Genomic DNA, 16427 nt, shown 5'->3' with positions numbered 1-16427 from the left:
CGAGTCATTGACGCATTTATAGAGTTGGTCTCGTGACTTGGGAATCCAACAACTTCGGGATAATATCCACATATGCAGACGAAACAATTGTAATAGTTGGTCCTGCAGCCCCAAATTTGAGACCGCCACACTCCAATTCCTTAAGAGCTTAAACTGTGTAGACTCCAGCAGACGTACGAGTATAAACTGTGTCAAATGCCAGACAACGCGTCACAATGAAGCTCAAACGCCGGACAACGCGTTGCAAATGAAGACTCAATGCCAAGAATCGATGGTCGGTTCTATGTTGAAACAGCAAACACGAGTTAAAGATTAGAAAATCAGGAATTGACTTCAAGTTCAAAATTCCGACAACGGTCAGACAATAAATGCAGCACCGGAACCCTTGCAGACATTCGACAAAGCACCGAATAGCCTGGAGGATTAAAAGAATCAAGAATAGAAGCCATTCCAAGGTCCCGTTACACCGATTGAAGGTTGGGACAATCATATCCAAAGTATTCCAGACTCTTTTATAAAAGAATGAGGCTGAAATACTTTGGAGAGGGTATCTGTAGGCGTATAAAACTGTTTATAGGTCCCTTATCACAGCTCGGTATGGTGATTCGACAAACCAACCATCGGGCGATATATCCAAGCAGGATCGTTAGACCACAACACCGAAGCCAAGTGACACGCGACGAAACGGATTAACGAGGCAACGAGATTAACGAACCGCACGCAAACAACGGATCGCGTGCCCAATCAAGCTAACGGGTCGATGAATCAACGAGTTATCCAACCGCAGAGTCCACCGCATCAAACAAGATCGGGAGCGGACTCAAACTCGAACGCCAAAGCGGATTTACTGCCAAATCAGGATCCGGACTGCCAAATCAGAGTCCAGATCAACAATGAAGTTCGAATAAACTGTGAGACCGGAAAAGATGGCAAAAACCTAACACCAGGAGGGTTCAGCCTTGACCGAGCCACCTCTGGGTGGCTCGGTGGCCGAGCCACCAGATCTGGGCCCAGATCTGGGCCCAGATCTGAGCCCAGATCTGGATTGAGATGCCTATAAATAGAGAGCCGAGCCACCTAGGTGAGCCACCTAGGTGGCCGAGCCACCCAGATCTGGGCCCAGATCTGAGCCCAGATCTGATTTGAGAGGCCTATAAATAGAGAAGGAGGGCTCATTGTTTAAGGGTTGGACTTTTGGGGGAACTTTTGAGGTGAAACTCTGCCGGATTGAGAACTGAACTTCAGAGTTTTGGAGATTTGAAGACTCAGACTTTTCAGATCTGGTTCTTGGCGATCATCCACGTCAAACAAGGCAGGAGTTTGAGAGAGATCAGATCTGAGATCCACACGGTTATCCTCCGGATCAAAACTTGGTTTTTGATCCCGAGAAGAGTATCGATTTCGCTTGGTCGATTTCGATTACTAAAGGCTATTATTTCCTTGGTGAAATAGTACTCCCGGCTGTTATTTTCTTCATGAAATAACACCCGTCATACCATGTAGATCCGACCGGATCAAGATCGCGGTGGTCCACGGATTAACCCCGGCGGAGGCAAAGAACCCACACAAGCAAGAGACCGCAAAATAGGATCTTGCGATTTGTTCGAGAAAAGGAAAGTTGTAATTTTTCTTTCTTTCTTTGATTTTGTTTTAACCGGATCTTATAAAAAGACCGGATCTTTTGTAACCGATAAATAGTTGCATAAGGAAACAATGACTTCAATGAAAATGATTTTCCCCGCGAACAGGCCTTTCTGGAAGTCTAATGCACAGCGAGACAAACTTCTTGCTTGCATTCACTAGTCTCTTCGCTCGCGTCACCATCCCCAAGCTTGTCTCCTTCGGAAGAGATGCCGAACGAAATATGAACTTTACACCATCCTTAGTGAAGGTGTACTTCTGAGCCCGCCTCTCGTATATCGCATATATATCCCATAAGTATGGATTGCCCACTATAATCTGAAAAACATCTAATGGAACAACGTCGTACATGACCTCGTCAATATACGACTCGTGGAGCACAAATCTGACAGTGCATTGATCAACTACAAATAGTTTCTCCTCCTGAATCCACCCCAATGGATAGGGCTCGGATACTTGACCGTCTTCAAACCCAGCTTCTGTACCAATGCCTCAGATATCAAATTCTTCTCGCTGCCCGAATCAACAATGGCATTAACCAAACTGGTCTTCACTTGCAACTTAAGAACAAAGAGTTGCTCTCTCGGGTCGTCGTCCTCTTTCGTGGTCTGCTTCCCCGTCATAAGGTTGAGACTGTTGTTGGGCTCTGCCATCCCCGGGACTTCTTTCGGACCTTGAGCTATCATGTATGCCTTTTTCTCCTCCTTCTTCTTCAACCCTCTTGGCTTGAGATGAGGATACTTCTTCCAGCACCGATCAGCTGTGTGCCCTGTCTTCTCGTAGTGACTACAAATCAGTCCTGCTTTCCCTGGATCACCCTTCTTCTTCTCCTCCTTAGATTGGGTTCCACTAGACTCGCCTCCCGTCTATTTGGAGTCTCCCTTAGCCTCGTTGCCCTTCTTTTGCTTGCCCTCGAGGGCAATAGCCTTCACATTCGCCTCTGCAATTGATTCCACCGTGAATAGCTTCATCTCCTTTCGGATGTAATCGCTCAATCCCACCATATACTTCATAACCACAGAATATTCCTCTGTCGTAATGTTGAGGACCATCACTTGCTGCTGGAACTCCGTAGTGTATTTTTGAATGGTTTGATTGACCCTTTGGCGCAAGCCGTACCACTTGTACCAACGCTCTTCAAGGAATCCCACAGGATAGAACTGCTTTCTCATTAACTCCTTGAACTTGTTCCACGACACCGTCTTCTTCTCCTGCTTGCAGTAGGATTTCCACCATATCAACGCATGCCCTAAAAGCTTCAAAGTCGCGAACACAATCTTCTCTTTCAATGAATAGCCATAAAGAGTAAAATACATCTCCATCCGCTCGATCCAGTCATCAAGCCTCTCGATGTCAACACCGCCATCACAAACAGGAATCTCCACCTTGAAGTCAATCTTCAGGTTTTGATAAGAATTCTTACCCCCTTGATGCAATGTAGTCTAAACGGTCTCCTCCTCCTTGTCGAAATCTGAATCTACTCTCTCCACATCGGACTCAATAATTTTCTTCGAAGAAGATTCAACTTGTTTGCCACCTCCATGGATAAGACTGACGAGTTATGTGAAAGTCGAACCTATCGTATCGATCTGCTTCTCTAATGCATCAATCCTCGCTGAATTGTCTCTTTCAGCCATCTTCTTCTTCCTTAAAACCTGAATTCCTTCTAATGAAATAAGGATCTCGCCAAGCTTCTTGTAGTGGGATCGAGTAAGGACCATACACAGGATGCCCCTTCACCGGATCTGATGCTCTGATAACAACTTGATACGAGTTTTTGTGGGAGCACCTTTGATCGCAGAATTATCAAAGGTGGGTTGAGAAGAGGATGACAGAAACACAAGCACAATTCAATATATGGCGAAGGAAATTACCGTCTCTAGATTATGAGTATGAAAAGATTACAATCCCTCTCTCACAATCTCACTAGAATCGAGAACAACCTCTCAATCCTCTCTAAACCCTAATACAAAGATTAGAATCTCTCTTTGAATCTATCTGATTGTTTAGAAACCCTAAAACAATCCTTTATATAGATGTACAAACGTGGATGGCAATTTGGTAAGTAACCAGACCCAAAACCAACAGGATTTCGTGTGAAAAGAAACCCAAACAAACCAGGAAACCATCAATGAGTCGACTCATGACTGAGATGAGTCGACTTGTTAGAAACTAGACAAAACTCAAAAACCAGCGATGAGTCAACTCATGACAGTCATGAGTCGACTCAACCTGATGAGTCGACTCATGACTGTTATGAGTCGACTCACAGGCAGAAAGCTGGATACTTCGATTCTTCTGCTCGTCGTCTCGTTCCATGCTTCCTCCTGCGTTCCCTTGTACTGTTTGACACCTCTATTCTCATGTTATCATGAGAATCATCTATCCTCAAGCTCCCATGAGGATCGGTAAGTTCCGAAGAGAAGATACACCCGTATCACTTCTCTATAGAAAAAGTAATTAGGAAGGGAGTTTAAAGAGAGAGAAAAAGTAATTAGGAAACAAAGTGAGTGATTTGGGGAGGGATTTAGGGAGAGAATTAGGGAGTGAGATTTTAGTGGAGGGATTTTGGGAGATATTTAATTAAGTGGGGAGATATTTATAAAAAATATCTTTCCCTTAAATCTCTCACGTGAAAGAAGAAAAACAAAAGGAGAAAGATGAAGTTGGGCCTTCTAGATTCCAAAACACCCATGGGCCTTACATAGTTTTGTTTACTTATTTATTTATTTGTTCAATTCAAAAACAGATGGGCCTCCTATATAATTGATTAGTATAAGAAAATTGGATTATTACATCCTACCCACCTAAGAAAAAGAAAATTTCGTCCTCAAAATTTATTCGACCAATATAAGAACTAAAGGTCACCGGTAGCAAAGAGATGTGGATAGTGATGACGAATGTCGTCCTCTCACTCCCAGGTTGCCTCACCAGGTCCATGATGTCCCCAAGATACTAAGATAAGTGGGATAGTTCTGTTCTTGAGGACCTTCTCCTGTCGATCCAAGATCCTCATCGGTCGCTCCTCATATGATAAATTTGTGGACCTTCTCCTGTCGATCCAAGATCCTCATCGGTCGCTCCTCATATGATAAATTTGTCCCAACCTGAAGCTCTGCGATGTCTAGGACGTGGGTCTCTCATCGGTCGCTCCTCATATGATAAATTTGTCCCAACCTGAAGCTCTGCGATGTCTAGGACGTGGGTCTCTTCTCACAAATATCGTCGAAGTTGTGATACGTAAAACACATCATGCACTCCCTCCAATGATGGGGGCAAAGCTAGCTGGTATGCCACCTCTCCTACTCTCTCTAATACCTCAAAAGGACCAATGAAACGTGGACTAAGCTTCCCGCTGCTGCCAAATCTGATAACTCCTCTAGTTGGGGATATCCTCAAGAAAACATGCTCTCCAACCTGAAACTGTAGAGGCCTCCTCTTAGCATCAGCCCAGCTCTTTTGTCTATCCTGAGCTAATTTAAGGCGCTCCCGTATTGTATTTATCTTATCTACTGTCTGTACTATCATCTCAGGACCTAGCAAATGCTGCTATCCTAAGTCATCCCAACGGGTAGGAGATCTACATTTTCTCCCATATAAAGCCTCATAAGTTGCCATCTGAATGCTAGCCTGATAACTATTATTATACGAAAACTCCACCAAGTTAAGTGGTCTTCTCAAGAGCCCTTGAAATCCAGCATTATGCATGCCCGTAACATGTCCTCTAGAATCTGTATAGTCCTCTCTGACTATCCATCTGTCTGAGGGTGGTAAGCCATGCTATAACTCAGTCTAGTCCCAAGACACTGCTGCAAGCTCCTCCAAAAGTGTGATAAAAATTGTGTGTCTCTATCAGAAACAATGCTAACAGGTACCCCATGCAAACATACTATATCCCTCATGTACAGCTCTGCTAAACTCTCTGTCGTTTGTCCAACTCAAAATGGTATGAAGCGAGCCGACTTGGTGAGTCGGTCTACTACTATCCATATAACGTTATTTCCCTTCTGGCTCCTCAGTAGAGCTGTAACAAAATCCATTATAATATGTTCCCATTTCCACTCGGGTATAGGAAGGGGTTGCAATAACCCGACTATCCTCTGATGCTCAGCCTTCACCTGTTAACATGTTAGGCATTTTGACACAAATCGGGCTATCTCCATCTTCATTCCTAGCCACCAGTAATATTCTCTCAGGTCCCGATACATCTTTGTGCATCATGGATGAATAGAAAGCACTGAACTGTGTGCCTCCTCCAACAGCTCTCTTCTAACATCGCCCTTAGGCACACACAACCTACCACGGAATCGCAAGGATCCATCCTCATGCATCTGTAGATTAGTTCTCTCTCTAGACTCCACTTGTTTCTTGAATTTTTTGTACCGAGCATCCTCGAACTGGGAAGCCTTGATCCGGTCCACCAGAGTTGAATGTAAATGCAAACTCATTAATTGTCTCCCTACTCCAGGCAATATAATCTCCATGTTCATCCTCCAGAACTCAGCTAGCAACTCCCACTGTCTGGTGAGTCTCATCGCCACAGGCTTCCTGCTCAAATGATCTGGCAATTCATTAACTCATCCTGGATGATATTGTAAATCAAGATCATAATTTGCCATAAGCTCTAACCATCTGCGTTGTCTCATGTTGAGTTCCTTCTGAGTGAAGATATACTTCAAACTTTTGTGATCTGTGTACACCTCCACTCTCTGCCCTAAAAGATAGTGCCGCCATAGCTTTAATGCAAAAATAACCACCGCTAATTCCAGATTATGAACTGGGTAATTCCTCTCATGCGTCTTTAGCTGTCTAGACGCATAATCTACTACCTTTCCCTGTTGCATCAAAACACAACCTAAACCCAAACTAGAAGCATTTGTGTGCACTACAAATCCTTCTGACTCATCTGGGATTGATAAAACAGGTGCTGACGTCAACTTCTTCTTTAACTCCTCAAATGCTGTTTGACACTCTGGAGCCCACACAAACTTGACCTCCTTCTGAGTCAGCCTAGTAAGTGGTCCTGCAATTTTAGAAAAATCCTTTATAAATTTCCTATAGTATCCAGCCATCCCCAAGAAACTTCACACTTTTATCATAGATGTAGGCAGATCTAATCTCAACACCGCGTCAATCTTCTTTGGGTCCACAGAGATACCTGCTCCTGAAATCACATGCCCCATGAATGATACTTGCTCCAGCCAAAACTCACACTTGTTTAATTTTCCATAAAGCTTCTCCTTCCGTAGGATTTCCAACACCGTCCTTAGATGCTCTGCATGATCTTCCTTGGTCTTTGAGTATACAAGAATGTCATCAATGAACACCACCACAAACTAGTCAAGATACTGGGAAAACACCTTGTTCATCAAGCTTATAAATGTAGATGGAGAATTTGTCACTCCGAACGGCATCACCAAAAACTCATAGTGCCCGTACCATGTATGGAATGCGGTCTTGGGTATGTTTTCCTTCTTCACCTTCAACTAATGATAACCTGACTTAAGGTCTAGCTTAGAAAACACCCGAGCTTCTCCAAGCTGATCAAAAAGGTCATCAATCCTGGGAATTGGGTATTTATTTTTTATGGTAACCCGATTCAATTCCCGGTAGTCAATACACATTCTTCGGCTACCATCTGGCTTTGGCACTAACACCACAGGTGCTCCCCAAGGTGAAGTACTAAGCTTGATAATTTCTTATCAAGATACTCCTGGACTTGCTTCCGTAGCTCCTCTAAATCTGCTAACGGCTTTCAGTAAGGTAGTTTTGAAATAGGTGCAACTCCTGGAATAATATCGATGATGAACTCTATATCTCGATCTAGTGGCATACCCAGCAACTCATCAGGGAAAATATCAAGGAACTCCTCAACAATTTCTGGTATGGGCTTCTCCTCTACCTTTATATAGGTTAATACTCCATCCATGTCTGCTCGATACTTTGGTTGTTCCATCACTTTGCTACCACTCATGAATTCAAACTCTGGGTGGCCTGGTATCTTGAACATTACGCTTCTAGGTCGGCAGTCGATCATCGCATGGAAGTTGTAGAGCCAATCCATCCCTAAAATAACAAAGAACCCATTAGTGTCAATCATTAACAAGTCTGCAAATAACTTCCTACCACAAACTACCACTGGGCATCTCTTACACTCCCTACTAGACATCAACACCCTGCTACCGGTATGGATATTCCAGTTTGCCTTTAAACTATCACATGGTATAGTGTGTCGTGCAATGAACTGAGCAGATATAAAATAGTGCGATGCACCAGAATCAAATAGGGTAAATGTAGGGACTAAATAAACCAAAATGATACCTGTGACTACGTCTCGAGATGCATCTGCCTGCTCAGCGGTAAGTGTCATAACCTGACCTTGTGTTGCTGCTGCTGAGCTTGCTGACCGTATTGCCTTGGGTGCCTCTGTTGATAAGGTGGCTGATATGGAAGTGGTGGCCTCAATTGTTGTCCACCCTATCTAGTCTAACCTACTGGCACTATCACTCTACTTGAAGTTCCTCCTGAAACTCCCCTACTAGGACAAGTGGTGATCTGATGATCTGCTGCCCCACAGGCTAAGCACAACCCGTTAGCTCACCTGCAGTCCTTCATCAAGTGCCCCAACTTGCTGTAGAAATGGCAGATCATGTTGGTTGGTTGTGGAGTTTGTCTCGAAACCTCTGTCTGCTGGCGCTTGGCTGGTGCTCCTCCCGTCTGAGGCTTCTGCTGGTTACCACCCGAGGTCTGACCTGTAGGGCGCTTGTTTGCCCCTCTCCTCATTGAGTTCATGATCCTAATTAGCTGTTCTGTCTTTCGAGCTGCCTCTAGGACATCTGCATAAGTCTTTATCCCCTTATGACTGTAAATCTGAATCTGGATCTTAAAATTCAGACCCTGCATGAACCTCTGTCGCTTATCCACCTTATTCGATACCATCCGAGGGGCAAATCTGCTGAGCTTGGCAAATTCTGTTGCATACTCATCTACTGTACTAGCTCTCTGCCTCAGCATAACAAACTACCTCTTCATCTTAAGACAAGCTGTCTTTGGAAAAGATGCCTCTAGGAAACTCTCCTGGAATGTCTCCTATGAAATCGGCCTAGGCAGCTTCTCCTCCTCTGCGTCCCACCTTGTCCTGGCTACATTAACGAGCTGTAACTGCACAATATCCACTCGATCTTCATCTGATATCTTAGCTGTCCTCAATAGGTGGTCTATGGTCTGCAACCACATCTCGTCCTCATATCCGCCTTCAGTCCCAGTAAAGTGTTGTGGGTTGAGTGTTTGAAAATCGGACACATTGCCCGACCTTGCAACCTGCCGCTGCTCATCTCTCTGATGATTATGAGATACCAGGTTCCTAATTGCTTCTACAAGATCAGCTTGGTCAACTTGGTGTCCCTCAGGGACAACTGTAGTAGGGGCTCGACGGGTTGGGGCCATAGCGATCACCTGTAAGGAGAGGGGTCGAGATTAGGACTTGAGAATCAGAGAAATGGGAGTCACGGTCATATTTCCGGAAAGGAAAAACTCATTCTATACATGCTCTATTTTTGGCTCAATCTTAGTTTCTACTTCTATATAGGATGAGACAACAATTCCTAAACCTGGCTCTTATACCAATAAAACCTTGTCATACCCCAATTCCAAAATGTAATAGTTTAGAACATGACTCGGCCGGCAATGCAACCATATGGTCGCATTCACGCCTCTAGATCATCTTGTATACAGATATAAAGCCAAAACAATACCAAAGAGCATGTACCCAAGATAACAAAAGAAAACGGATAGATAAAGAAATATCTAAAATTTCAGAGGTCTATGAAAAGTCCACAACTATCCAAAACGGAAGAAAAGAAAACATTCATAGTCTAAAGATCCACACGAGTTTTTAGGAAAGTCTCAATCAAATAACTACCTAAAACAAGTGAAATGAAGAACCGAAAGGAATGAACGGTGATCACTGCCATTGAGCCTTCCCCTCGAAATACTCATGATCCTGAGAAGAAAGAACAGTCCCCGAGTCTGGGGCATGCAAACCCCAAGGGAGTCAGAAAACTCCCAACAAGCATGTAAAATAAAGGAAATGTGCGTGTGTAAGTGTAATGTGGCATGGATAAAGAAAAAAATAAGAATGAAATTAAAGATGATAAAAAAATGCTAATAATAGATATCAAACAAGGTCAAATCATAAAACACACAAGCACATTATTATTATTTTAAACGTTATTTGAATTAGAGAAGAATATTTTTATGTATATAAATCAGTTTCCCGTAAACCGTCCTGGGAACACGGCTTCAAGTCAGGATGGGCCCTTATTTCATATATATATATACCAGGATATCAAGAATGCGCACTAGCCCGCTTATATACATGTTATATTACCCGTCCAATTCCCCTTTATTAACCCAATGTTTGTCTGTTTAATCTAAGTAACTGTGCATGAAATGTTGTGCACTAACCATAGAGTTACCGTGGAACGGCTTCCGTAAAACTATAAAAAATAACTGTGACCCAGAACTTGTCCAATCAAATGGATGCATTGTCTAGTCGATGCTATAATAATAATAATAGCCAAGGAAAAAAAATCTCATATCAGGATATCGATATCGAGCGCATAGTCATGCTATGAAAACACGCTTATAAATCATATTTTTGACGGGCATAGTCATGCTATGAAAACACGCTTATAAATCATATTTTTGACGGAAGTCGTCTTCATGCACAGTCTCTCCTATTGAAGACAACTAGGTGATCAAGTAAATCATATTTTTGACGGAAGTCGTCTTCATGCACAGTCTCTCCTATTGAAGACAACTAGGTGATCAAGAAACAATTTTTTTTCATAAAGTCACGCATGTCAAACATGGTATGATATAAAGAAAGAATGAAATCTAAAACAACTAAACATAGAGGAAATTATCATATATAATTATTTCGAGGCTAAAATTTTTTTTATGGATAACTAAAAACAAAATAGTTAAATATCTACCTCAGACTTGTGTAAGGTAGGTTTTTGTATAAAAGCATTTACTTGTTAAATAATGGAAATAATTAAAGTTGTTAAAACATCTTGTATTACATATTGTTATATAAACTGTTTATATAATATACTAAAAACTCTATTCATATCACAAAGATACTATTGAAAATTTATGTTACAAAAACTATTTTACAGGTATATAGAGGTATATATATACATCGAAATATAATAATCCCACAATGAGGAATAAAAACTATAGGAATGCAGAATTGTATATGATTATATAGTGAAGGAAAAAAGAGAAGAATCGTGGAAGCAACATGTTATAGAGTTTTATTTATTTACAGTCTATGCCATTAACAAACCAATCATATAAACAACAGATTATACAATTAACTTATTTACAACTCATACCATTAACTCATTTACAGCTCATGCCATTAACTTATTTACAACTCATGCCATCAACTTATTTATAGTTCATGCCATCAACTAATTTATAGCTCATGCCATTAACTTATTTACAACTCATGCCATCAACTTATTTACAGCTCATGCCATTAACTTATTTACTACGAATGCCATCCATCTATTTACAATGAAAACTTACCTCTACATGATTTATGAAATATATAATGAATGGCTAAGTTTATAAATCAAGGAAAAACCCAACAAAAGTTTCAACTAAGAAAATCTTAAGATACAGAAAAAAAACGTTGACCTGAAGATAAAAATTTAGAGTGAAAAAAAGAAAGTAATTTGAGGAAAGATGCTTGCCAATTAGTTGGAAGAAGATTATGAACCCCAAATCCAAAAGAGAATCCAAGCCTCATCTCCTTCCCTCTTCTCCTTTCTCTTTCTCTCTTCTCTTTTCTTATTCCCGTGATCTCTCTCTCTTCATTTTGTTACCGTGAGAAATTTTTTGGAGTGAGATTTTAGTGGAGGGATTTAGGGATTTAGGGAGAGAATTAGGGAGTGAGATTTTAGTGGAGGGATTTTGTGAGATATTTAGTTAAGTGGGGAGATATTTACAAAAATATCTTTCCCTCAAATCTCTCACGTGAAAGAAGAAAAACAAAAGGGGAAAATAAAGTTGGGCCTTCTAGATTCCAAAACACTCATGGGCCTTATATAGTTTTGTTTATATATTTATTTATTTTTCAATTCAAAAACAGATGAGCCTTCTATATAATTGATTAGTATAAGAAAATTGGATTATTATAGTAATCCATACAAGTCAAGACTCTCACTGTGATTTGTATTCCTACTCTCACTGTCTACCTGGTCAAACCTTTCTACAGTTAAGGCCGCAACCAAAATCCCCTCTCGATTCCTCCAATGAACGAGAGGTCCACGAATCGAGCGATCAAATATTCCTACAGTTTGGATCATCTCAAAACTCCCACTTGATCAAACCTTCCTATAGTTAGGGCTAAAATCATAATTCACTCTCGATAAACGAGAAATTCATCTTTAGTTCGGTAATCAAACCTTCCGACAGTTACTCGATAAACGAGAAATTCATCTTTAGTTCGGTAATCAAACCTTCCGACAGTTAGGATTATCCGAATCTTTTCGATTCTCGGAGTGGAGATCCCACTCTTAGTTTCACCTTCTCGGATTCTTGAAGTAGAAATCCCACTTTGAGTTTTCTTTGTAACTTGAGATAGAATATAAAATTCTTCCTTTCCGGTATCGGGTTTGTCTTTGCGCCAAGAGAAAACACCATCCTTCAACTTCAAAATCCATGCTTCACACGCATGGGAATTTTATCCTGAATCTTAAGTAGGGATAAGTCAACGCCTAACACGTGTTGCCGGTTTAGTCTTTCACCAAATAAAAAAGACACCAGAATCCAAGTCTGGGAAATTTTGTTCCGAAACCTAAGTAGGGATAAGTCAGCGCCTAACACGCGTTACCGGTTAGTCCTTAACCGTAAAAAGGATAAATGCTAACATATTCGATATTATGGCAGGTTGTTATTAATAACACCATAATCGATGCCTCACATGTACGAGGACTTTTATCCTGAATCCTAAGTAGAGATAAGTCAAAGCCTGACACGCGTTGCCAGTTTAGTCTTTCACCGAGTGAAGAAGACACCAGAATCTAAATCTGGGGAGTTTTATCCTGAAGCCTAAGTAGGGATAAGTCAGCGCCTAACACGCATTATCAGTTAGTTCTTAACCGTAAAAAGGACAAAAGCCCACATATTCGACATTGTGACAGGTTGTTATTAATAACACCATAATTCGTGCCTCACACATACGGGGAATTTTATCCCGGATCCTAAGTAAGAATAAGTCAGCGCCTAACACGCGTTGCCATTTTAGTCTTTCACCAATTAAAGAAGACACTAGAATCTAAGTCTGTGGACTTTTATCCCGAATCCTAAGAAGGGATAAGTCAGTGCCTAACACGCGTTGCCGGGTAGTCTATTCTTGTAAGAAAGATGAAGTTTACGTATTCAATATCATAGCACTAAGAGAGTTAACTCTCTTAGCACAACGTTACATATGAAAACGGGTTTAAACAATTCACATGCTAGCCCGATTCAAACAGTAATCGATAAAGGCACATCAAACCCGTTGAAGACTGAGGGTTTGCTAAAAATTCTAAAGTCTAAGCCTAACACGCGTCGTCTTTTAGTCTTTTCACGTGAAAAAGTCGAAGTTTACGTATTCAATATCATAGCACTAAGAGAGTTAACTCTCTTAGCACAACGTTACATGTGAAAATAGGTTTAAACAATTTACATGCTAGCCCGACTCAAACGGTAGTCGGTAAAGGCTCACCAAACCCGTTGATGGCTGAGGGTTTGCCAAAAATCCCATAAATATGAGAGTCATTGACGCACCAGCCCCATTAGTTGGTCTCATGACTTGAACATCCAATAACTTCAGAATAAGAGCCATACATGCAGATGAATTAGCTTTAATAGTTTGCCCTGTAGCCCTAACATTTGGGACCGTCACGCTCCAATGCCTTAAGAGCTTAAACTGTGTAGACTCCAGCAAACATACGAGTATAATCTATGTTAACACCGGTCAACATGGTACAATAAAGGTCAATGCTGGTCAACACATTAGCAATCTCACCAAAATAAGGCAAAGGATGATTCCAAGGAGTTCAATCATAGTCAGATATGAATTACCGACTAAGATGATCAGTTTAACGTCAACTCAATGACAAGAGCTAGATTCAAAAACTTACGCACCAACTTCAGTTCAAGATTTCAACAATGGTCAGACGATAAATGCAGTACAAAAAGAACTTCATCTATTCAACAAAACACTGAATACAAGGAAGGCTAAAGAAGTCAAGAATTGAAGCCAGCTACAGGTCCTCTGACACCGACTGAAGGTGGGACCTATCATATCTAAAGTATTTTAGACTCCTCTATAAAGGAATGAGGTTGAAACACTTTAGAGGGGGTATCTGTAGGTGTCTAAAAATTCCTATAGGTGTCCGCACACAGCTCGAGACAAAGAGAAGGTAATGAACGCCATTATCCAAGTCGAAGGGGATTATCCGAGTTAAAGAGGATCATCTGACACTAAAAATCACATGAAGCAAATTAGCAAACCAAGTGGCTCGTGTGCTCACCGGCCACGTCCAAGTGACCCGCGCACTCGTCAGCCAGCGCCAAGTGGCCCACGTGCTCACCGGCCATCGCCAAGTGGCCCGCGTGCCCACCGGCCAGCTCCAAGTGGTCAATTCGCTCACCGGTCACTTTCAAGTGTCCCACATACTAATCAGCCACCTCAAAGTTAAAAAAATATATGAAGTGAATCAGTGAAGCGTACGAGTCAACGTGACACGCGAAACAGTAAAACGACTCAGCCAGGAGTTGTGTTTCGCCCAAATGGGGCGAAACACCATGTGTGTCTTGCCCCTACCATGTCTAGATCGATCATTGGATGTTGTAGGTCTCTTTACTAGCTTTCCAACACATCTTAAATTACCTCATTCTGAGATCGGATAAGAGAGTTAGAGCCAAAATACCCGAGATGGTACGAACTGGCTCGCAAGGCTGTGAGCCACCATTTGGTGGCTCACACAAAGAGGTGACATTTAGACCATGAGTGGCTCGGCCATTGGAAGTTGTACATCTCTTCACCATCTTTCAAATGCATCTTTAATCACCTCATTCTGAGATAAGACGAGAGAGTTAGAGCCAAAATACCCGAGGATGTACGAACTGGCTCGCACAGTGCCGAGCCACCATTTGGTAGCTTGCAAAAATAATTGACATTTCAACCATGATGTGATTTGATTCTAAAGAAACTCAAAAGATAAAAGTTGTAGGCCTCTTCTTCATCTTTCTAACGCATCATGAATCACCTCATTATAAGATTGGACGAGAGAGTTAGAGCCAAAATACCTAAAGTGGTACGAGCTGACTCAGCCAAGGCTGAGCTACCAATTGGTGGCTCGGCCAAGCCCGAGCCACCAAGTGGTGGTTCACACCGGTTCGCACCCGGTTCAGTTTGGTTCTTACCCGGTTCAGTTTGTTTGGACCCGGTTCGGCAGATTTTGTCCGAAAACAAGTTTTGATGGTTTTTGACGGGTTTTCAAGAGATTTCTTCTGTTCCAGAGGTTCCCAACTACCTTGATATTATCTCTACACATGGTTAGGTGGTTGTCAACTAAGGATAAGGCTAAATCTATTGTTCTTATTGGAAAACCCCCCCAACCAAAGGGAGGACATCAAGAGGGCGAGTAGCTATCAAAATTGAGAGTGAAGCCACGAATTTCAAAGGGTTAGCACATCTTTGCAAAGTTTCACCATAAACAAAAAGAGAGTTCAAGAGATCTAAAATCCCTTTCCCCCATATTCCTCCGGATTTAAGCTTGGTCTTAAATCCTAAGAAGAGTCGTACTCTCGCTTGGTCCGGATTACCACTTCAGCGAATACTTCCTTCGTGAAGTAGGATCTTTGATTTTTAATCTTTCAACCGGATCTGATACGCGGTGGTCCAGGGATATCAACGTCCCTGGTACAGGCAAAGATCCCACACAAACAACAGGTGATAAACATCTGTTGTGTGTTATTTAAAGGAATTGTAATATTATATTTTCATTGTGTAAGAAGATCATATAAAAAGATCGACTTTTTATTTATTTGAGTTTATTGTAACAGCTAAAGTTGTAACAGATATGATGACAATGAAAACAGCAATTTCTGACCCAAACAAAGGTCAAGACGGTGGTCATAGACAAGTAACTATTCAAGGGGTTAGAAAATTATTTTACTGACTCCCTTTTATATGGTGCTGAATCTAATATTGAACCATCGGCCCAAGGTACGAACAGCGGAGAGGAAGCTGATATTGAAGCCGGGCTCGATTACATAGAAGGTCTTGTATTAAATGACATTGAACCCTTTCTAATTAATCTTAACGTGGTGGATCGTCAGATGGAAGTTATAACTGGTAACTTACCGATCAAGTAATAAATAACGATTTAGAGTACTCGCCCAGTCTCGATAATGTAATGCATGGGTTGTATAATGAACCTGACGTGCATATGCCGCTTTGATCATGTTGTATGACAAAGAAGCGTGTCCTAGACTCATTTGGGACAACTCTTGTCATTCCTGCCAAAGCAGGGGGTGAGAAAAAGATAGTCTTCGGTAAAGGGGAGCTAAGTCCGCCATCAAATCCTTTTTTCATGAACGACAGTGATGATGAGAGACCTGGTTGCCATTTATTCAGATATAGTTCTCAATTGTGCAATTACATGAGGAAATGGGGATACAACTTTGTACTCAAAGAAGGTCTTTGCTTTGGTCGAGAT

At 41.6% G+C, this 16427-nt stretch overlaps 1 protein-coding gene across 1 annotated transcript; it reads right to left on the bottom strand.

Moving 5' to 3' along the window:
- Positions 5859–8011, bottom strand: LOC109823398. Its single transcript, XM_020389676.1, has 4 exons — positions 7795–8011; positions 7477–7707; positions 6271–6664; positions 5859–6189 (listed from the first exon to the last, which is right to left on the bottom strand). The coding sequence occupies exons 1-4, from the start codon at positions 8009–8011 to the stop codon at positions 5859–5861; spliced, it is 1173 nt and encodes a 390-aa protein (XP_020245265.1).

The sequence above is a fragment of the Asparagus officinalis genome, chromosome 9 (genome assembly GCF_001876935.1).
Source record: "Asparagus officinalis chromosome 9, Aspof.V1, whole genome shotgun sequence".
Taxonomy (NCBI): domain Eukaryota; kingdom Viridiplantae; phylum Streptophyta; class Magnoliopsida; order Asparagales; family Asparagaceae; genus Asparagus; species Asparagus officinalis.
Note: the sequence above shows the minus strand (reverse complement) of the source record. Positions and strands in the feature narration are given on the sequence as shown.

Coding starts and splice junctions, on each gene's coding strand:
- LOC109823398 (XM_020389676.1), bottom strand. CDS start 8,011: ATGACACTTACCGCTGAGCAGGCAGATGCATCTCGAGACGTAGTCACA. Junction 7,708..7,794: donor GTTGATGTCTAGTAGGGAGT/GTAAGAGATGCC, acceptor TTGTTATTTTAG/GGATGGATTGGCTCTACAAC. Junction 6,665..7,476: donor TTTCCCTGATGAGTTGCTGG/GTATGCCACTAG, acceptor CTAAAATTGCAG/GACCACTTACTAGGCTGACT.